At 38.0% G+C, this 23058-nt stretch overlaps 1 protein-coding gene across 1 annotated transcript in view; it reads left to right on the top strand.

The window, feature by feature from the left end:
• Positions 1 to 19602, top strand: part of lrp1bb (low density lipoprotein receptor-related protein 1Bb) — a 194308-nt gene extending 174706 nt beyond the window's left edge. Inside the window, exons 79-92 of the mRNA XM_062431318.1 lie at positions 919 to 1025; positions 2024 to 2140; positions 2376 to 2549; positions 4692 to 4817; positions 5242 to 5406; positions 10154 to 10315; positions 10885 to 11059; positions 11429 to 11533; positions 13906 to 14019; positions 15704 to 15780; positions 16498 to 16588; positions 16929 to 17079; positions 18520 to 18594; positions 19462 to 19602. Coding sequence (XP_062287302.1) covers positions 919 to 1025; positions 2024 to 2140; positions 2376 to 2549; positions 4692 to 4817; positions 5242 to 5406; positions 10154 to 10315; positions 10885 to 11059; positions 11429 to 11533; positions 13906 to 14019; positions 15704 to 15780; positions 16498 to 16588; positions 16929 to 17079; positions 18520 to 18594; positions 19462 to 19602 — 1780 coding nt within the window. The remainder of the gene's footprint in view (positions 1 to 918; positions 1026 to 2023; positions 2141 to 2375; positions 2550 to 4691; positions 4818 to 5241; positions 5407 to 10153; positions 10316 to 10884; positions 11060 to 11428; positions 11534 to 13905; positions 14020 to 15703; positions 15781 to 16497; positions 16589 to 16928; positions 17080 to 18519; positions 18595 to 19461) is intronic.
• The last annotated feature ends 3456 nt before the right edge of the window (positions 19603 to 23058 follow it).

Below are 23058 nucleotides of genomic sequence, written 5' to 3'. Positions count from 1 at the left end.
TTTATGTTCCATATCATTGAATGTTGTGTGTGTGTGTGTGTGTGTGTGTGTGTGTGTGGGGGGGGGGGGTGTTTAGCTCTGATTTAAAAAGAAAAAAAATACTGTTGGAAGAACAAATTAAGTTCTGTCCCCTTAAAATACAGATTCATGTGTGGGACACCAACTATCTTCAACCACCCCAAAACCAATTAATTTCAACAATCATGCAATATGACCAGCATCTACACTGAAGGACGTACATGGCCATTAAGATAGCTACAGTATCACATATTCAGTGTTCTACAAAAACATTAAGATATGGACCTTTGTCGGTGTATCAGTTTTAAATAATGTAGAGAGGCAGTGTTAATTGGAAAGTTAAATCAATTAGGTATTGATCAGTGCTCGTATAAAAAGTATGTCGGGGGGAAAAAAATTATGGCAGTAGCTAAATCGTTACATCACATGTTACTGCTCATTACTTAGTGTTACTCAGGCCTGCTCAGTCAGAGGTGCCCTTCCAACAGCAATAAAGTTGTCACATTGACATGAGGCTGTGATACCTCACTGTGTTGAGTCTTTCCACACGCTTTCATTAGCCACCTCGCCATCTCATACTTCAGCGGTTGGCAAGTGTTATGTAACAGCATTATTTGTCCTCAGTGTTGTTGGATTTCCATTTCCATTTGGCCCTTCAATATTACATCAGACACATCACCATGGACAGAAGGATTTATAAGAAGCTGTACTGAGAAAGATAAAATGTGATGAAGTAGCAGCGATGCAGTTGGTCATGATTGTGTTGTATGCATGTAATATGCATGCATTGTATTTATTAGGCTATAAAGATACAGCGGTGTATTTCTATGCGTACTGTCTACTATATTTTACGAGGAGATGTTGTCAGGGAGGTACAGTTTTTCTCATTGTGTCTTGCAGGATGATGTACTGGAGTGTAATAGGTGATCACTCTCACATAGAGGAGTCTGCCATGGATGGCTCCTTACGCAGAGTGCTCTTAGTGAAAAATCTCAGAAGACCCACAGGTAGGTTTTTCTATTAAAGCCCAGAAATGATTTCCTTTGAAACATGTTTCTTTCTTGTGATTACTTTGGCACATTGAAGGTCCCTTGTGAAGTCGTCATAAAAACGGGCAAAGTAACGTTTACATTCCTTGTTTTTCTCTTCAGTTGTCATTGTCTATCCTTGAACCTAAATAAACTTGTACAATTTCCTTTCTCATAAACTTATATTGTTTTACTACATCAGCACTTTTACTCTTAATTCTTTGTAAATTGTATAGTGCATTCAATGACATTTGATCCTTTTGTCATAGTGCTGAATGCTTTCCACAGGAGCAAGTGTCATCAGGCTTCCCAGTCTAGAATACATTTTGACCCATATAGCAGTGTATAACTATGGAGAATACAATTTTTATACATATGTACTCAATATTATATATTATACAGACAGTGCTGCCATAGTACCATGCCAATGTATTCACTTTTAAAGTAGAAGCTTTGATATGGTGGCTAAAGATAAATAAAACACCACCAAGTAAATTTATGTGGTATGAAGTATTTTATAGCCACTTAGAATGTGTTGGTTTGTCTACAGGGAGACACTTAGTGCTGATCTAGTTTTGAAGAGCTGCTTTGGCCTCCTTTAATTCAAGGGACCCATGCTCTGTCTTGGTCACAGAAAAAGGAATTCATCATCCGCAGAAAAAGGCAAACCTATTTAAACGCCACAACCAGGTGCTCAATTATCCAGTCAGACTTTTGGGAGAAAGTAAAAGTGAGTCACTGGTTTGAAATTGTAATGTAGGCATTCCATCAAACGTGCAGTGCACAATAAGATTTTGACGCAAGAAAATTGGATATTGAATGCAAACAGCCAGGAGGAGATAGAATCAAAAAGGGGTTGCTCCGATTCTGCTACATATAACTGTCCTGACCTAAAGGTCTCCTGCATTGAGGGATTCCATGATGATCTCTTTGTAATTTGTAAGGTAGATAAATCTCTTTCCTTCATCCTCCCACAGGGCTAGCCATTGATTATTTCAACCAACGTTTGTACTGGGCTGATCCTGAGCTCTCACAGATAGGGAGCATGAGATTGGATGGCTCAGACCCTCTGGTGACAATCAGTGAAAGACACGGTAATAACAACTAACAAACTACAACTACTCTTTTAAAAGACATAACTTTTCCTCATGTCCTTTGAGCTCCTCAACTTTGTTTTTTTGTTTAATTACAACAATAACATTGTTTGTATGTCTCACAGCTTCTATCAGTTCATTAAGATCAATCTGCCCACATTGCACATTCTTGCTTCTTCTATCCCGAGGCTGCAAGTGTACAGAAAGGGTTACTTTTTTTCTGCTGGATTTACAGGAATCTCTCAACCGTACAGAATTGATATATTTGAAGACTACATCTATGGAACTGGACTAAAACATGAGGTCTTCAAGATTCACAAGTACGGCAAACAGTCGGTTGAATTTTTCAATTTGGGTGTGGAGAAGCCCACTAATGTCTTGATCTCCCACCGTTACAAACAACAAGATGGTAAGTTGTCTTTAAGTTTTCAGTAAAATATATTCATGATATATATAATTGTTCTGTGGAGGAATTACAGAGACAAATTATAGTTATAATAAAGCCTGGCTGACTTCCCAATGAGGATGTGCATGGCTTTACACGTTTTATACTTTTTGTTAGTTTTCAATGTGTTTTCATAGTTTAAGTTTCACTTCTTATTTCTTGGAAGTATTGTTTTTGTTGTATTTCTCTTCGCATTAAAGAAACGTTTTTTAACAAGTATGAACAAAACAGTCATATTGGGGAGGACATACATGTTACCTTGACATCTAAACACACTTCCCATAGATGTACCTTGAGGCCAACCAGAGATATTGGATTGAATGTAATTGTAAGCAAATAAAAACATTACTCTGTATGTGGCGCCTTCAGGACTTCAGACAAGACACATCGAGTATAGCTGATTTGCACGTACAGCATTGTTAATTAGGTGTATGTTTAGTGATTGATGATTACCGAACTGGGTGAAAAAGTCATGTCATATTGAATTTTAAGGGAGTGTGTAGAAATTAGTGGCATCTAGCTAAATGGACTTGGCAGAAACGGAATATAATATTCATAAGTATGTTTCAAGTACACTTTACCTGAATACCTGAAAATACAACAGTTGTGTTTTCGTTACCTTAGAATGAGCCCTTTATATTTACACATGTTGCATAGCCATGTTTCACCACCATTTTTTACATTTGCCCAAAACAGACAAACTACTGGCTCTAGAGAGGGCCTTTTTATGTTTTGTGAGTTTTGTCCCCACTGTAGGTTCTCCTATAAGGGAAGGCAATATGCAACCTCACCGCCTGATGCCACTGAATCCTACACACTGCTCCTTTAAAAAAAAAAAACACACCTATTCATATTATTTCTTATCATGCAACACTGTGCACACATGTCCACCCTGACATATATATGTTTATTAATAATGCAATATATATAACGTGTTTAAAGGCACCAAAAGAAAAAGAGTACAGAGTTTCTCAAAATAAGATTGATTGAAGTTCACTTTGAAACTTGCCGCATTTCCATGTGTGCAAAATAAAAAAAATAAAAATAAAAAAAACACATTTTGGCAGGAAATATATATTTTTCCAATTCTTCCTCCCACTTTCTTCATGTATTGTATTACACCAGCTACAGTTATTTGCTACATCTCTGGTGTTAATAGTTAGAGAGCATCAGTCAGCTCAGTCTTGGTCAGTTTTTCACTTAAAGGGCAGCTGTTCCGATCCCCAGAGACTCATTAGACCAACTGTGTAGTGTGTGGTGTGTAGCATGTAGTGTGTAGTGTGTAGTCTGTGGGCAGAAGATATGCACATCTTGCAAAAAGCTATGACATGAAAGCTTGATGTCTTCAGGGAAAGCCTAACAACGATTTAGATTTATTTTCATCTTTCACTGTCATAAATTGTGCATTAAATCAGATTATTGTAATTATATATGTATAGCATATGGCAAAAGAGTGAAATACAGTAGATCAAAATAATAGTATTTTTTATTTTTTTATTTTTATTTTATTTAAATTAAATTTGCATATTACTCCCCCTTTCTCATGGCTGTTTTTCTGTGTTTGGCATATGGTTTCATGATTATAATATATTACATACATAAAATACATATTTTAAAAATTACAAATGTTTCTCTTATGCACCTGCAGATTGGGAACAGGTTCCTTGGCCTCTTCAGTGCTCTGTTAGATGTTTCATGTTGCTTTGAATTGAAACTTTAATTTTCACCTGGTTTTTACATACACAGCCATACCCTGTGTCTCTCTCATAGCTTGCACATGCGGATTGTCAGTATTGAACCTTATACAAACACCTTTGTGGTTGTATACCTATTGAAAGCAGCAGCGTGAAAAGCACTTCAAAGTGCTGCTATTCAATTAGACAACAAGAAATTCCTCACACGTTCCACAATCCTTGATTATTCAATCAGGAGATGAGGCCTGTGTGAAGTTATTCCTATGTTTTAGCCTTGTACCTCTTTGGACTGCAAGAAAATAACACCCTTCAAAACAGAAATTAAAACACTTGAAACAAATAGCTGCACTCTGAGAAAGAACAAACAAATTTTTCACAATCAGACAGAATGACTCTTTAACTCTCTCCACAGCGTCAAATCCATGCCTGAGAATGTCTTGTGAGTTCATGTGTTTGCTCAACCCAACGGGTGCCAGATGTACCTGTCCAGAGGGAAAGGTACTGGTCAATGGCAGCTGTAGTGATGTCAACATCTCAGGTAGGCCAACTCTTTGATCTTAATGCCACAATTAAGATGGCTTGTTGTTTTATGATTAGCCATGTGAGTGAGCAGATTAGCCACAGCTATAATAATGGGAGCAGTGTGGCTTAGATGGAAATCCTTGCTTATCCTGAGATAATCAGAGACTGAGAACTTGTAAATATACAGCGCCAAAAATTCAATTTGAGCCGGCATCCCTAGTTTTTCATAGCTGACACCAGAATCCACGACCTGCATGCTGTCCGTGGTCAGTCAGGTGCTTTCTTTTGTTTTTTTCTCACTTTTGTTACCAGCTTGAAAATCTAGATGTCTGCCTCCTTGCTTATTGTTTTAAGACATTAGCAGCATAGCACCATGTAAAATATGATTGACTGCTACACACTGTAGCACAGTAAGTGATATGGGCTTTGCTTTTGTGAAGGTGAACTTTGCCGTCCCCCTTGCGAGAATGGAGGCCGTTGTTTAGCCAATGAGAAAGGAGACTGGAGGTGCTACTGCTGGCCTGACTTTTCAGGGGAGCGCTGTGAGGTCAACCACTGTACAGACTATTGCCTAAATGGAGGCACCTGCATGGGCTCACCCCTTGGTAAGTCTGCTTCAAAATATACTGTACAGTCACTTTGCAGCACGATCCCTCTCTGTCTTATCAGAAACTTGCAGAGACTACATTATATTTCACAGTTGTTCCTGTCTTTTGGACCCCTGTTTGTTCATTTATATGTTGATGTTGTTTGTCAATAATGGTTGATATTAAGATCACACATAAGCATCCAATATCCATTTATAGATGGTTCATGGGTTCCTGGGTCTTGCTATAGAGAATCCTCAAACCAAGCTATAACTGCCACAAACAGACATTTTCAATTCAGTTTCCTTCCTATTATCCTTGAACATTTGACACAGTGCATGATGGCATTCAGCCACATTTTTCTTCTTTTAAACCTCCTTGCCTTCCTCGCATCAGCTCTAAACGTTACATCTGCCAGCTGGGCAGTTTTTGTCATTGATGTTTCTGTCGAACAAGCTTCAAATATCTGCCTTCTTTAAATTCAAGGTCTTCTTTCATGCTTTTGTGGTTTCTGGAAAAAAACAGTTCTACCTCACAATTTCCTGAATGTATATGAATATGCTGAGATGTCAGTGCTGGAATTGAATCAGGATGTACAAACCCATATAACGTGATATCTTTGATTTACAAGCCCATCCCTCAATCAGAGCAGTTACCCAAAACATCTCTATTTCCATTTGTTATTAAAAATAAATATTTGCCACAGTAATCACCCTGGTACAAAAAAATGTGGCTTATATTTCCACATAAATGTTTATAATAGCAGAAAGTTATTCAAGGGATTTGAATTTATTAAAGATCATTAAATAACATCCAGTAAATAAAAACCGAGCAGTGTGTTGTTGGGTTGAGTGAGTCACAGTGCTTACACTGAATAGTTGGGGAGATAAAAAGGTGGGTTTTTGATTTGTGATGCAAATTGTTCGATTAAAAGTTTATTCCTTCAAAACATCTTTCACCTATATTTTCATCTACACTGGCCTTTTTAAACCATATAATAAAATATGCCTTTGGGAAATGTGTCTGCTCAACAGGAAGCAAACTAATATATATATATATAAAAAAAAAACAGTATTATCTTCTTTAAAAAAAAAATTGGTTTAGATGTTTAAAACAACTCGACATGGTATGACAAGAAGCTGCGATAATCATGGCTGCTCATTAAACAAAGTGGAGTCTGTCTGTCAAGATAGCATAAGAATCATGCTACGTGCTGTGGGATCACTACAGTTGGGCTTCAGGACTGAATAAGAGAAGGCAGGGCTCCTACTGGTAACGATCAATCTTAGTTTGTGTTTCATTCACAAGCTCAAGTCCAACATGCTACGCCGGCTGATGAATTGTATTCCTATTTGTGGTGAACAGCTGAGAGGAAAATTAAGGTGTTGTGATATTCATTTTGTTGCTGTGGACACGGCATGTTTTGTTTCATTCACGCTCAGCAGGCATTCATTCTCGTAAAGGAAGGAATAGGTTTCGCTGCATTGAGCACATGTCTTCCAGGCAAAAGAATATTAGTCTAAATGAGTGAGTGATAAATGAAGGCAACCTCACAATCAGTTACAGGCTGTAAATTTCCCAGCTCTATATATAAAAACACAACCTCACATTGAGTTTCTGCTTGTGAGCATCTATGACATCTGCTAATGACAAATCTTGTTTTATGACATTAACAGGGCTGCCAAGTCTCACGCATTGACCATGAGACTCATGCAATTGACACTTTTTACACACTCATGCCACACATTTTCTGACGCAGTGAAAAAATATTCATAATTGATAACGTTGTAGCACAAAAAGAGGACACTGACAGTGCATGGACAGCCAAGATAGCGCAGTATAGCGCCACAGCAGCAGCGTGCAGCAACAAGTTATTCAGACCATCGGGGGGGGGGGGGGGGGGGGGGGCTAATTTATTCCCATGCATGCTGCTCACACTAATCTCCATCGACTCTAACGGCAGCAGCAGTGTCTTTCCCTGTCGTTTTGCGCCATGTGCATGCAGGCTGGAGAATGAGTTACCATGGTTACGGAAATGCTCTGTGTATCTGTTGCACTGAAACTTTCTCGCTATTCCGATTAAGTTTTAGATTGTTGCAAGGCCATTTTATAAATGAAAACTGCTTGTACTTTGTTGCAATTGTTAGACTTTGTGGCTGGCCTTTTGAATATTGAAAATATAAAATGTTTTATGAGAGATGTGCTGTACGGCTGTTTCATTCATAGGTCTATACGTTTTCATTTGACCTTCGAGATGGCTAGTAGCCTGCAACCTGCTACCTTTTTAGACTACTTTTTTTTTTTATGAATGTAATTTATAATATATAAAATAGCCATTCTTCTCATAATAGTTTCCTGACCTGATCCCCTCAGCTATATACTGTTCTTGATGCAGTCTTGGCTTTAATATCACCTTTAACCTAACTAATCCAGACTAGAGCTGGTGACTGTTTTTTGACTTAAACAAATAGGTTAACTGGTTTGGTAATGCAGGACATATGTTTTAAATGGGTTTTTTTTCTTGGGGGTGACCCCCAGATTTATTTACTATCACTGCTTAATTAAGCTAAGACATACTTTTGATGTGCAGTACAAATGAAATGCACAATCCCCTCCTGAAAAATGTTTGTTGTTTGTTTTACAAGCAACAGTACTTTCAATAGAGTAGTATCTGAGTTTTGTTTTTTTCAGTTTGTTTTCTATAGCAAATAACTTCTAGTTCTTCTAAATTTGGGAAATCCATTTACATAGGAGTAGATTACTGTATACCATAAAGACCATACTTAATTACTCATGTTCTTAGCTCCCTGTGGAGCCTAATACTGTATCTTTACACCATTTCTTCATCCAACACAGCCTGTAACTTTGCTATGTTTCAGGTCACTTCAAACATCTTCATATTTACATATATATATTATCATTTACTTCACTGTGCCTATAAAGGGGTGCAGTGAAGTGCATTTCAAGTGTGCTTGATGTCTAATATCAGTTCATAAGTATTGTTGTTTCATTATGTACATGCTCCTGTGTTTACTAATGAACTACTAATGAGAGCCTGGGAGCATCAGCACCAATAAAAATGACAGAGCTGAGTGATGTACAAGTGGTGTACTCAGAACAGTGTCATCATCAGACCCAAAGACTGATGTAGGATGTAGGATGCTCTTTGCATCTTGAAAATCTATCCAGGAGTGGCTGCATCTCAGAGGAGTTGTGCCAACCAGCAGTGTTGTATACTATCCTTTGACCCAAGCTGCTTGTTGCCACGACAACAGTTTCACGAATGATCAGAAGGTCTGAATGGTCTAATAACAAAGCCTATTCTACTAGCTACTTCCTTGTTTCCTCCCCTGATTTTCAGGTTGACGTCACCTGAAAATAAGTCTAGTTTAAAAACCTATTCATCTAACAAGATGATGTGACATGAAGTCAATCAGGAACTACTGCATTTCACCAAAATGGTAGCTTGTTTCTTTGATGAAAAAAAAGGGGGCTCAGGAGGTAGAGCGGGTCGTCCACTAATTGGAAGATCGGTGGTTCGACCCCTGGTTCCTCCAGACCGCAGGCCTAAACGTCCTTGGGCAAGATACTGAACCACAAATTGCTCCCGTTGGATCGTGTGTGAGAGTGAGTGTATCAATGTCCATTAGATTAGATTCTAAAGAGCAGGTTGGCACATTGCACAGCATCGTCTGCCATCAGGGTATGGCTGTGTGTGTGAATTGGTGAATGATGGCATGTACTGTAAAGTGCTTTGAGTGGTTGGAAGACAAGAAAGGCTGTATATAAATGCAGTCAATTTACCATTTTACTTTAAGTTCCCTGTACAGTATGTATTTGGCTAGAAGATGGGAATATTTTATATATTTGTGTCTTTTCTAAGTATATATCTCCATTGTGGTATATAAAACATGTAAGAGGAAATCTATATAACACATTTGAAAATTGAAAATAATAAAATAAGAGTTGGCTTCATGATGATGCAACACAGTGGAAGATATTTTGTCATCTGATTAAAATGCTTTGTGAATACCTCCCTGCTGGAGATATTCCAGACATGTCTAACAAGGAAGAAAAACCCAGGCAGACCCAGAACACAGCAGAGGAATTATATGCATATTGTGTCTAGCCTGAAAATATTTTGGGATCCCTGGGGTGGACCTGGAGGACATAACCGAGTAAAAGGGCACCTCATCTACTCTGCTTATCTGCCTGTCTGCTGTCACTGTGACCCATACTTGAATATGTTTGAAAATGATGGATGGAAGGACGGATCTTTGCCTTCATTCTCACAAAGTACTGTTTCTACTGACTGAGCACCTGGTGACTGTGGGTATATAATTTCCATACAACATATATCCATGATTGACAGATCGATGGCCAATTACACACTGAAGATGACCACACACTGGAAAGTGTTAGTATCTTAGACCATCACTATGAGACACTAGATTTTAGACGTTTTAGACGCAGTTGTGTACTTTAGCAAACTTACTTGATGGGACTATTTTCAGCCATGGATTAATACAGACTAGTGTCAATTTATAGCAGCAGGACAGTTTATGGGATGCTCCAAATAAACTACATTGCCAATGGTCATGATGATGCAGAGACATGACATCCATTTTTATTGTAATAGTCTTTGAACCATGGAACTGTATAACACAGAGGAGTAAAGAGTAAGACTTGTTAGTAGGATCAGTGTATTGTTGATTTTTCATATCTTTATGGTCTATTAATCATTCCTTTTCTTTTCTTTGTCCAGGTAAGCCTACATGCCGCTGTCCTATTGGTTTCTCAGGGCCATTCTGTGAGAGGAGGATTTGCGACAACTACTGTTTAAATGGGGGAACATGTGACGTCACTCAGGGGAACCAGCCAGTGTGTCGCTGTATGGCAGAATATACTGGCGAACGTTGCCTTTATCGTGAGTCCTGCACTTACTAATTGGTGGCAGCAAACACAATAAATCATCACTATCATGTGCTTGGCCTTCATATAAATGACATTAGCCTTTCAGCCTAGTTGCAAACAATCAAAACAAATAACAAAGAAGCATTGATTTGAAAAAAAAAAAATCTATAGAGCCAAGCGTTTTAAAGTTCACAGACAAAAAATGTGTGTGGAACAAAAGCAAACCCCTGAAGTATTTTCTTTCCACAAACACCCCATTTGCTGATAAACAAAATCAAAATACTACCATCAAACAACCTTTGGGTATTTTCTGTGCTGAAATGATAATGTATTTATTTCTTTGCAATGTTTTGTCATGATGGGTTGTGTGAAAACAATTTCAACTGCACATCATTAATATTTTCCTACTGTTGCTTGCCCAAGGGGTGTTATGTTTTCATCTGTGGCTAAGATGTCATTCGATGTGGATAATTAAGTCCCATTAAAGCCCTGTACAATTCCAATCAAACTAGCTTAAACCATGTTCCCAGTTTCTCATTACAAATTACCCCCTCTCTCTTTATCTCCCTGAATGTGGAACAGACATCTGTCATCACTACTGTGTGAACTCCAAGGCCTGTACGTTATCCAGTAGCGGCTATGTGGAGTGTGTGTGTCCCGCCAGGTTTGAGGGAAACAAGTGCGAGGTGGACAAGTGTCTTCGATGCCATGGCGCTCCCTGCCTTATTAACGAGGAGACGGGAGATGTGGTTTGCAAGTAAGTGCTGGGTATCTGCTCCCTATTCTTGTACCTCATCCCTCTTGTTGTAGTACTAAGGCCCTGTAGCCCTCCTCATTTTTGGAAAAACATTAGTTCTACAGTGAATGCTCAAATCAGGTCTAAATGGCTTTACCCACAGGGTGCTGGCTAGATTAATTGTTTTGATTAAATCTGAAAAATGTATTGAGCCACACATCTGATAGCAGTTTAAGTTTTGGTAATTGATTGATTACAAGCCAATTTAACTCCCCTTCTTTATATGAATTATGTATATGTTTTACAAAACCACCAGTGAGTCATTTATGCTTCTTATATAAGTGTAGCTTTTTGCCTGCCACTAGCATCGGTTATTTCTTCACCCTCCAGTTGCACAAATGGCCGAATAGCACCAAGCTGTCAGCTGTGTGACGGATATTGCTACAATGGAGGCACCTGTCACCTGGACCCTGACACCAACCTGCCTTTCTGTCAGTAAGTCACTGCTTAATGGGAGAAGGAAAGTGGGGAAAAATATGTTATTCTGCGATACTATTTTCACTGTTTCCATTCAAATGCTGGTTCCTTGTCCTAGAAAACCTGGCTTTAGAAGCAGAACTGAAAACTATCACGGGGTAACATTTCCCTGCTTTGAGAATAGTACAAGATAGATGTCTTCCTCTCGAAAGAAATCCTTAAGTTGAGGGGATGTTTGATGTCACTATTTGGAGGGCATGACACAGCAGGGGGGTGGATGCCAGTACACCATCTTATGCTATGTGACACCTCACTGTGGCTTAAGGGTTTTACGCACATAAAGAAATGGTTTCAAACCCCTTCAAAGCCTGCCATTCTGAACATATCGCATTTTTCCTCATTGCAGTTAAGAGCTGATGTCAGGACTCTCTGACTTGCTTCAGTAGTAGGTTTTAGAAGTTTGCTGAGGCATGTGTCAGTGGTTGAACATGCCACAAAACTCGATGGGGGAAAAAAAATTGTAGCAGACAAAAGCTTGACTAGCAGACACGAGGAAATCATTGTGAAAGGCTGCTCAAAGCGCTTCCTGTAGATTAATACCACCTGAGCTATAATAACATGCAGTCCTGTGTTAAAAAAAAATCACCCCAAGGAGGAAATTGGAAATCCATTTCTAAAGCCAACTCTCATTTTTTTTAACTGCCCATTGTCCACTGTAGTTAAATTGAAATTTGCGGCCATCGCTAACAAATTCAAGGGGATGGAATCAATTTCTATGCAAATGATCCCATCTTATTCAATTGAGGTTAACAGATCCTGATTATGTGGTTTATTATTTGCTGAAAAGAGCAGAGATTATGCAGGATGATGAATATGTCTGTATAAGAGTGTTTGATGTTAATGCTATAGTAAATATAATAAATCTATATTTCATCAAGCCTTCTTAAAGCAAAAATCTCGCTGGGTATTGCTGCTTCAATTTTAATGATGATTCTAGTGAAGTAAAGATAGCTGTGGTAAACAGCCACTCACTCACCTCATTATCTCAATATTCTTGAAAAGCATTTCAACTATGCAATAGCTCAGTTGTTGTTTTTCCACACTACAGAAACCTCATTTACTTCAACAACTCTGCTGGCCAGTTAGATCAATAAACACACGACTCTGTAGTAAATGGAAATGTTATTTTATCCAGAAGTATCTAACGTATTGCTTATCTCTGATGCTGTAGATGAGACCCAGGCCGTGCAAGATGTGTGCACAATAGCAGGTGTATGCTTTTTTTCTGAGATGAAAAAAAGTTTTTTGGCACAATATTTCTGTATTTCTAATGCTGAAAAACATTCTTTCCATTTCACCTATTATAGTAAAATATTGTATCCTTATACTTTATGGCTTTAGAAATGGGTTTCCAGTTTCTTCCTTGGGGGATTTTTTCACACAGCACTGCATTTGATTATAGCTCAGGTGGTATTAATCTATGAGCAGTCTTTCACTATGAATAACATTTTTTTCCAGGCCAACTGTGATTTATTAGAATGGCAAACCGTATCCAAAATACTTCAGTTGGGACAGCTCATATATTATTCTTCGTGAAGAAGGAAAGGACATGTATTTTTTTTAACCAGAAGCAAAGGTTTTCACACTCTTCCTCAGAGATTGTTTTGCTGCAAAGTTGACATACACCACTAAATTTCGGGTCGAAAAGTTCCCTAACTCCATGAGAAAAACTGCAGACTTTCTCTACACGGACACATTTCCATCGGTTTGAATCCCTTTCAACAATTCACAAAAAGTTTTAATTATAGCATAGAAAAACTTATATGAACATGTATTTTTTTCAGTTTGTTTGTTTTATTAAATACTTGTAATTATATGTATGGTTCAGGTAAAAGAATGTTGACTGACTATCAGCATTACACTGTGGTTAAGTACAAGTTCTGTGTATGTGTTAGGATCTACATACAATGTAGATACATGTATTTTTTTTTTTTTTTTTCAAAACATATGTTTTGATGCTTTGTAAATTATTTGCCATCCCCAGCACTTCGGATATTAGTGAAAACACTTCAAGAGCTTATATTCTTGAAAAATAATTGACAACTATCTTTGATTTTGTGTTATTACAGTCATATCTTATTTCACATGGAAATACACATCTAAGAGATGAGACCACTGTAACAGATTTTTCTCTTGCAGATGTTCCCCTCACTTGATGAGCAGTGGAGTTGCTCTGTGTTCATAACATTTATTTGGATTTTGCTATTTGACTTTATAACTGAGGCTGATGAAAGAGATTAGTGTTTCAGTCTCCATTCATTGAGCAGCCAAAAGTTCAACAATATACATTCTCTGGGCCCTTTTATCACTCCCAACACAATGTTTTGCAGCTGCACGTCAGGGTTCAAGAACCAACGTTGTGATGAGCTGGCCAACCCCTGCGATTACTTCTGTCAGAATGAGGGGATGTGCACATTAACAGCTCTTAACAAACCACGCTGCAAGTAGGTCACCTCTCCAGCTGTATTCAGAGCCCCTCACCCCCTTTTGTCCACACCTCCACTCCAACTTCATCCGGCTCCATTTTAGCCTGACACCTTTGTATGGGCTCTTTGTCACAATGCCGCCTTGTAGCAACTTATCATGTAGTAAGTGCTCAACCTTATGTTATTCAGGGATGATTACTTACTGACCTTTGTAAATGATTGCTATGTGCCTTCCCATTCTGAGTGAAATGTGTTTTTTCACACTGGCTGCAAGGACAACAGGATGGCTAACTAATTGTAATTAGAAAGTTTGTAGTTATTATCAGACATGGTATGCGGCAAATGTTCACAGCTGTAAATCAGCTAAACATTATCTTTTCTTACTTTCTCATTTTAACTGTCATAATATTTACTTTCAGTTAAATTACTCTGAGAACACTATATACACTACGTCTACTTTTTTTCATAAACGTATGTCATTTTAAGGAAGTTCTAAGTTGTCTTTTTTTACAAAGGAGACTTAAACAAAATGTCAGATAAAATACGATACAACCTCTTTAGACTTTAATTATTAGTTAATACAGTAAACAAATATATTTTTACAGCTTCAAGAGCAATTGTATAATTACCATCATCAGAAGTAAAAGTAGTCATTTTAGCAGTTTGGCACAGTATGATTATGATATTTCTAATGTTTTATTCAGACTTTATTAACTATATTTAGTAACTTAATTTTTGTCAGTATTAATAATACACTACATATTACCAGGTATTAGCTAATGTGGCACTTGTTACATTATCAGTTGCTGCATGACTCGATCTTTGCTGCCCCCTCACTGCCACCCATTCACCCATCTCATGAAGTCCTCACCCAGCACACAGGAACCAGGGGGGGAATATAAAATGTGAGAATGTCAATGTGATGTGGGCATCAGTCTGTGTATTTGCAACATGTGCATGATGGCAAGCTGAATATGTTTGTTATTGACCAATCATCACCTATGTGTACTGTAACCTTACTAGGATGAACATCTCATTAGTAATTGCTGATTATCTTTAATGCCTCCAACACAGGGTAAAACAATATTAAAGGAATTAGACTTTTCATGGTTCATGCTTCCCACACGAGATCAATTTTCTATTAAAATTTGTGGTGTGACGTTTCTTTCTCTGGGGCGTGATTCATGGGGCTGCATTCTTATTTTTGATAGCCTGGTGTTATGATTCATACAGTGCATGTAATTTAGAGTAATTTCATTCTGTCATCATCCAGTCGCACCCACCAAATCACTCATGCTTTACAGACCCATCTGCGTCAGTCGTGTGAAATTAGATATCACCTCCTCTAACAAGGGTCATACATCACGCCCATCGGATCCCATCGGAACACAAATGAGATGACGACTTGTTGTCCCGCTGTCATCCTTTGATTTGATTTTTACACTGAATATTCAACATGTAAATTCTCACCCACTGTTTTTGGACATAACATGTATAAACATAGAGTGCTCTCTCTCCAGGTGGTGTGTTGTTTGTGTAAGATCAAAACATTTCATAGCAAGATTGAATCATAATGTGTTGTATATGTAAGCCACTGTCATGCCATACAGTAGTTCATTGTTTTCTCAGCCATTTCTTTTCTGCCAGGAAAAGTGTGCCATATGCTAATGCTAGTTTTTTTATACTCTCTTTTGACCTCCAGATGTTCAGCCAATTGGGCAGGAACACAGTGTGAGAGACCCGCCCCTAAAAGCAGCAGATCAGACAATACCAGCGGAGGTAAGTATTGGGAATTTCAATATATTATTAACTGAATGTGTCATTTCTACAGTGTCTCCATTCCATTTAATTTGAATCTATACCTGTACACCTAATATTGCATTTCTAAACACCCACACATTGTTACAGGGTTTATTCCAACTCATACACCACAGTTGGACTTATTCCTGATTGGCACCATTTCTAAAGAATTACTGAGCTCCATCCAGTCCAGTCAGTATGCAGCATTTGAACACAAAAGTCTTAAGGTAGCAGCTTTAACTCGTTTAAATTAGAGGAGCTGCTGTTGACATTCCATCAGAGTTTCGGTAATATGGCTAGTCTGTTTATTAAAACTGAAGCTGAAGTAAAACATGAACATTTTCTTAACTAAAAGAAATGTATACACACACACACACACAAAAAAAAACTTAAACTATATATTTCTGACCATTAGCTCTACACACCATGCCACCTTTGGGACTTCTATTGCAAGTCTTTATAGAAGCTATGCATTTATATACATATTTATAGTATAGCCCATGTGTACTGGACAGTGTTGCTGTAAATTAAATGAATATTAAGCCTAACTCAGTGTAAAAAAAAAAAAAAAAAAAAAATTTCAAAATGGCCTATTTTGAAGCCATACTCTGCCACAGTTAAATAGCGCTATCTGAAACCATCTCTTATCCTTTCAACATGTCTCTACACATCATCTCTCCTCTGACTGTCCCCTAGGGAGCATAGCGATCATTGTTCCTCTGGTCCTGCTGGTCATCTTAATTGTGATGGTGGTAGCGGGTGTTTACATCTGCAGAAGGAGGCAAAGGTAAGTAAACAAAGAAAGACATTATGAATAAAAACAGGCTTCTAAGCAGCAGCAGATGATGAGAGATCCAACACTACATAGCATTTAAAGATGAATAGATCTCTGTGCTTTTCAAATAAAAAGTGGGTTTGCTTTGTCTCAACATGTTCTACTGAACAGCGACCTCTGTGCTGAGCCTCTGATTATAATTCAGCTTTTAGCTCAGCCCAGCAAAGTAATCCACACCAAGTATGCCAAGCAGAGTGATGCGATTTGTTGTGCGGAGCCTTGCAGGGCTGTACAGCATGTTGACCTGCATGTTGTGTGTCATGTTAATGATGGCTGGCTCCACACACCTCAGGGGAAAACGTGTCCAGAGGCAGCCCATGACGAACGGAGGGATAAACGTGGAGATTGGGAACCCGTCATACAATATGTATGAAGTGGACCATGACAACCATGCTGATGCAGGCAGCCTGCTGCGACCCAACTTCACACTGGACCCTCATAAGGTTGGCCTGCTGAGTTTAATATTAAACTAACCACCACAATAACATCAAACACAAGCTTTTCATCTGTCTGAAAAGCAAACGTATTGGTGTTGTCTTTGCACTGCAATGCAATATTACACCCACTGACACCATGACAAAGTATATTTGCTCAGCTCCTGGATATAACAAGAAAAGTTTGTCTTGTTAAGGAGCCTTACCACCTTATAGCAAGGCTCCTGCTGTAAAACATGTTGGTAATGCAACTACTTAAGTAGTGTTCAATCTCTGGTCCAGGAATGGATATGTGGTATTCGGAATTGGATATTTCACAAAGTATGCTACACAACTTGAAATATAAATAACATATATTGTATCAGAGAGGTACAGTTTGTGGCCATGAAGAGTAGTCAGGTGTTTATAGTTGTTAGACAGAGGGTGGATGATGGGCTTTGATGCTGTTCAGAGGGCATGAACTGAATGCACATCTAGCCTTGTTTTTATTGCTCATGCTGTCAGGTCAGGTGGGAGGATAGATGTCCATTACTGTCCAGTAGTAACACTGCACAGACCAGCACAGAGGAATAGCCCGATTGAATATCCCTCATCTACTCCGACACAACATCCACATACAGTAATTACACATAGGCATACAAAACAATATGAAAGTAACTAGCAGCCTTTTCTCATTATAACAGGAAAGTTTGATTCTTACAATAAGAAATGTTTCCTTTGAAATTCCTTTATCTAGTAGTGATGTGAAACAGTGTCTTAATATCAAAAATAAGTGAATTCAGTTTAACAAGAACCTAATTTCTAAGGCACAGGGACGTCAACCATGAATTCCAAACCAATTCCCAGCTTCATATGGTTAATTTTGTGTTTTATTCTTTGTTCCAATAACTGGGTAAGTGTGGTATCTAGCATTGGGATGACTCAGTTACAATTACATTTGGTTCTGCAGAGGTTTTGTTAAACCTGTCTAGTGCCAGGAATGTACAGGTGCCATGAACCAGTGGGACTTTTCATCTGACTGGTGATTTATTCTGTTCATGGCCCTCAACCTCTCACTTACACTCAACATATCAAATGATTCACACCACATTCACTGACACTGACTGTTATCTAGCTCACCTGCTAGAGTTTCAGGCCTAATGCTATTGCTTCTTGACCTGACAACTTTGACATCTGCTATTGTCAGTCCAATCTGGCTGTATTTTCAACAGAGGCATGCTGGCTTGAATCTAAAGAAGCTTCTGTCTTTCACTGTTCTCTCCTGGTCCCCGACATTCCCTGACTTTTCTTTTCATTCAGTTTTACTTTTGAGTTGAATGTCAGTCATATAACCCTACAGCTAGACTGATTATAAAGTTGTGTGCATGCAGAAAACTAGTAGACTGTTTGCTGACAGCTGTGTTGGCAAATTAATGTTTGCATGATAAAACAGCGCTTGTTTTGTTGCAGGGTTGGTGTGTAAAATCCAGTGACCCTCGTACCTTGGGCATCAATTCTGTGCCCAAGGAGGTAATCCCTGGACAGGTGAATTTTTTAAAACCTCAATATATGTTTGCCTGATAAGGATATGAGTTATCCATTTAAAGGCTGTAGGTGAGCAGTGTGCACTGAGCAGTTACCTGGAAACTATTTTGATTAAATTGATATTTTTACCTGTACCAAATATAAATCGGGCCAAATTGAAGCAATCTAGTATCAACAATCACAAATGTTGTTGAGTTCTGAAACAGTTGAGTACTAAAATATCCTGCTATCGTACTCAAAACATTTTCTTGACAGAAAAAAATGCTTGGGTGGCTTTATGTGTAACTTGCCTTCTTCCTGCATGTCTGCCGTCTGTTATTGTACTATTGCTTGCTGAATAATAATTCACTAATTTGCACAGGTCTTGTGTATTTCTTTGCACTGATTTACTCATATGTTTTACCCACTTCGTCAAAGGTTTATAATCACAGTGGACTTTCCTTACAGCTGCACTAGTAAATATTTTTATACTAACATTAGCTCAAATGAAAAAGCAAGAAGTTGGTTGTATGATGAACCCACAGAGAATTATTACCTGACTTCTCAGCTCTTTTGATTGCTTTATGATGGGTTGACTGTAAACTACCAAGCAGCAGACAGACTGAATTAGACATAGAAATATTGGAGCATTTCGTAGAGATATGTTTTTCTCAGGATTAGCCGAAGATGAAAAAAAAAAGCTAAAATGTGAGTGAATATTGGCCAAAACACAGCTCTTGTTCTCAGCTGGTTCTGCTGCCTGCAAGTGGCCAGACAAAATCTATTAATGCAGCTTTAAGACTGTCACTGTTCAATAGTAATATAAGTAATATATAAGTGAATATTTTCCCTTATTTCTTGCCTCTATCTTCTCCCTTTCTTATACAGCCCATGAATTACTCCAACCCAGTGTATGCAAAGATCTATATGGACGGACAAAACTGTCGGAAGCCAGTCATCAGTATTGACGAGAGGAGAGAGCTACTCCCAAAGAAACTAGAGGGGACAATTCATGAAACCGCCGCATAGCCTAACTTTACACTTTGTACTTCTTTTTTACCACAGTGTACAATGTATAATATGAAGGAGGAAACAAGAATTTTCTATTTCCTATATGAGGCTTTTAGGTTTTACTGGTTTAGCATCAGCATAATGTCCTTGTTGGTGTTGCTGAAGAGTTTTATTTTTCATTTACTGTTTGCTTTCTAATGTTTGTCAAACATAAGTTATACAGCACTATACAGTATACTGTATGACACTGAAGTAAAGCTGCTGACTTGCAAAAATTTTATTAACACCGTAAGCCACACTTCTGCACAGATAAAATGCAGCGCTCAAATTTGTACCCGTATCTGTTTCTAGTTTGAGGGGGAAATGGAAACTGTATAGTTTTGTGAAGGTAATGAAGGCAGGTTTGGCTCAATTTTTCTGAACACATGTAAGTATCGTAAAAGAGTTACGTGGTTTGTTGCTAAGGCTTTTTTTTTTTTTTTTCACATCGATTTTGACGTATGGACCACAAAGCTTCACAACTGAGCAGTGAAACTTGACACTGTTGAGGATTTGTCTTTTTTTCCCCCTCTGTACCTAATGGATCTACTGACTGGATTTCCTGTGAAGGCCATTATACCAACACAATCTTTTCTCACACAGTATGTAATTCCATAGATCTTCTGTCGTTTCCATTTCCACGGATTTCAAGCTCCATCTGTCCTGTTTCAACAGTAATATACCATATGAACTTATCTTTTGGTGAAGAAGATTGAAGCCCACCTTGAATGTTCTCCGATCAGAGTCCCAGATCCTGTACTGTACACTGAAAAGACAGATACTGAATACCATATTTTTCTAGAGCTCATATGTCAACAGATGGAATAAATATGTAGACAAGAAAGAGATTTACCACTGCTACAAAAAGGTTATTAAGAGTTATTATAGAATACATCTGTTACTTCAGAAAAGGAAGATGATAAATATAAGAAATTTTATAATTTTGTATTTGATTTGTATGTTGTTTGGCTGCTTGTATTTTGAAGAAATGTATTAAATGTAAGTAATTTTTATATAAAATGTAAATCGATATTGAATAAAGGGGGCTTATTTCCACTTTCATTGTCCCTTCCTAATGCCACAGCAAATTACAACACACCTTATCCTCCACGGAATATTATACAGCATTAATAATAATTCTATGACAAGTTGTGAAGAAAATGTATAAAAATTGTAATATATATACTGTCCTATCTGCCTATTCACCCAATGATCAAACTGGCAGAGTTGTTACATTTCTGTGGTTCACGTAGCCACTGACCTGACAAGTCAATCAACAGTGTGAGGTCTTTTACCTGCTGCGAACAGGAAGGTGGCTGATGGGGGATTATTGCCCTCCCTGTGTGTACAGGAAGGCCAGCACTATTCATTACCTGGTGGTGGGGACACAGCATCAGTGCCACCTGCTGAATGATAATTCACTCTCCTTTTACTTTACTTACAATGGCTGTCTCTCCACACACTTCACCTCCTCCCTCACCATGGCAACCAGAGAAGGCAGCAGCACTGCTGCCCTTTCTCCATCTGTCTGTGCTATCGGCTGGATCTGCCAGCACACCAACCCTGCAACATTGTGACGAATGTACAAATAGATGCCACGGTTTCCAGTTTCCTTAATTGTCCTCTGCAGTAAACCTTTGTAGTAGCAAGCCATTGAAAAATCAAACCACCAATTGAAATCTGCTGTGAAAACACAGGACAGTTCCAAAATGTTAATAATGACCATTACCATTAACAATGAAATAAAATAAACCAAGGATTTATTGTTATATATTATCATATTAATATTTGTATGGATTATCCAATTCTCTGGTATAAAATACACAAACACTTGAGAGCATCAGCTGTGGACACTGAAAGAAGTTCAGCATAAGGTGGATGACCAGTTTTTAAATCAATAGCTTGTCTTTGTCTAATGGGCCGGTAAAAGTACTAAGAAACTAATTTAGTTGTGATCAGCCATGTTTCTCTTGGATAAAGACAAGCTGGTGCGCTAAGAGGAGGAAGCATTTCACATCCTGCCTGCAGCACTGCTGTAGGAGGGCTCTGCTGGAACTTCAGCCAAGAAATCAAATGCAGTGAACTGCTTAATTAATCCAACATTTAATTAATTAAATGTTGGCTTTGCTTGTGCACATTGAGGGTTCTTTTGTTTTAACATGTTACCATCTTGTAAAGTTATATTTCATGATGTATTCATTTGCATCTATTTTTTTTTTAATGGTGATCTATGGGGGCCATGGGGGATTGTTTTCTTGCAGTGCTCTGGTTTACACAAGGGGAAAAGAGCCAGCATGGCTGATTGTCCAACTCTAGTTTCCTCAGGGTTATGAAGTTCATTTTCATAACAGCCAATGTAAGGTCACACACACGTGTGACAAGGATGGACATGAAATTTGTTTTTAATCATCAGTACAAAAGATGAGTAACTTGAGTTCTTTGATTAAAAATTCCAAGATCCAAGGCTGTGATCAGAAAACATGAGGAGAAGTTAGCTCTAGCTCCCCAAGAGCAGAAACAACCATTCAGCTTAAAATTCACTATTTCAATGGACACACACTCAGAGTCGGTGAAATTTGTTTGTAATAACACAAAGAGAAAAATTCTCAGTATATACAGTAGTGACAGCACCACAGCATAGGTAGACATGACACATAACACAATAAATAATTATCACAATATGCACAGACATTAAAGATCTGCATCACAATGCAACATCCAGCAGTAACGTCAACCAAGAAGCTAAATAATATGCTTTTCAGATATAACTTTCAGACTTTATTCAATATTGGATGCAATTTTTTTTTTTTTTTTTTTTAGCAGCTCTGATTCACACATCTAACTGTCTTCATCTCCATAACAACAAGGCTGATAGTTATGAGCCATCTGCCACACCAAACTGATAGGAAAAAGACAAAATCAGAGACAATGCTGAAATATTTAAAAATTAATCTCCGTATCATAAACTTATATTGTTAAACTGACTCCAGTTTTGAAATATGGAGGACATTAAAAGAAAAAAATACAACTAAATGTAATTAAATTTTATGATTTTTAAAAAAAAAAAACTGTTGAATCAGCACCTCCTTCAATCTGACATCATCAAGACCTCTAAACTAAAACATCTCATCACTGAATGTTAACTATGGAGTATTTAAGGACTTTCTACAGATGTTCAGCAACAAGGTAGGACAATTTTAAAACAACATAGTCATTTGAGCAAATGCAAGTATAGTACATTAATATATACCTATAATCTTATCAATATGGCATCATAGGCTTCATTGCTCATATGACAGCTCTTTGTACCCATCCATACATTTAAGGGTCCACATCAATGATTTGTATGTATGTATTTAACAGCATACAGGTTTCTAAGGGTATGATGAAAGCCTTTTGTTACCCCTTTGGCAGCTACTTGTGTCAAATAATCTG

This window comes from Scomber scombrus, chromosome 13, assembly GCF_963691925.1.
Source record: "Scomber scombrus chromosome 13, fScoSco1.1, whole genome shotgun sequence".
NCBI classification, from domain to species: domain Eukaryota; kingdom Metazoa; phylum Chordata; class Actinopteri; order Scombriformes; family Scombridae; genus Scomber; species Scomber scombrus.
This window is presented reverse-complemented; position numbering and strand designations above follow the sequence as displayed.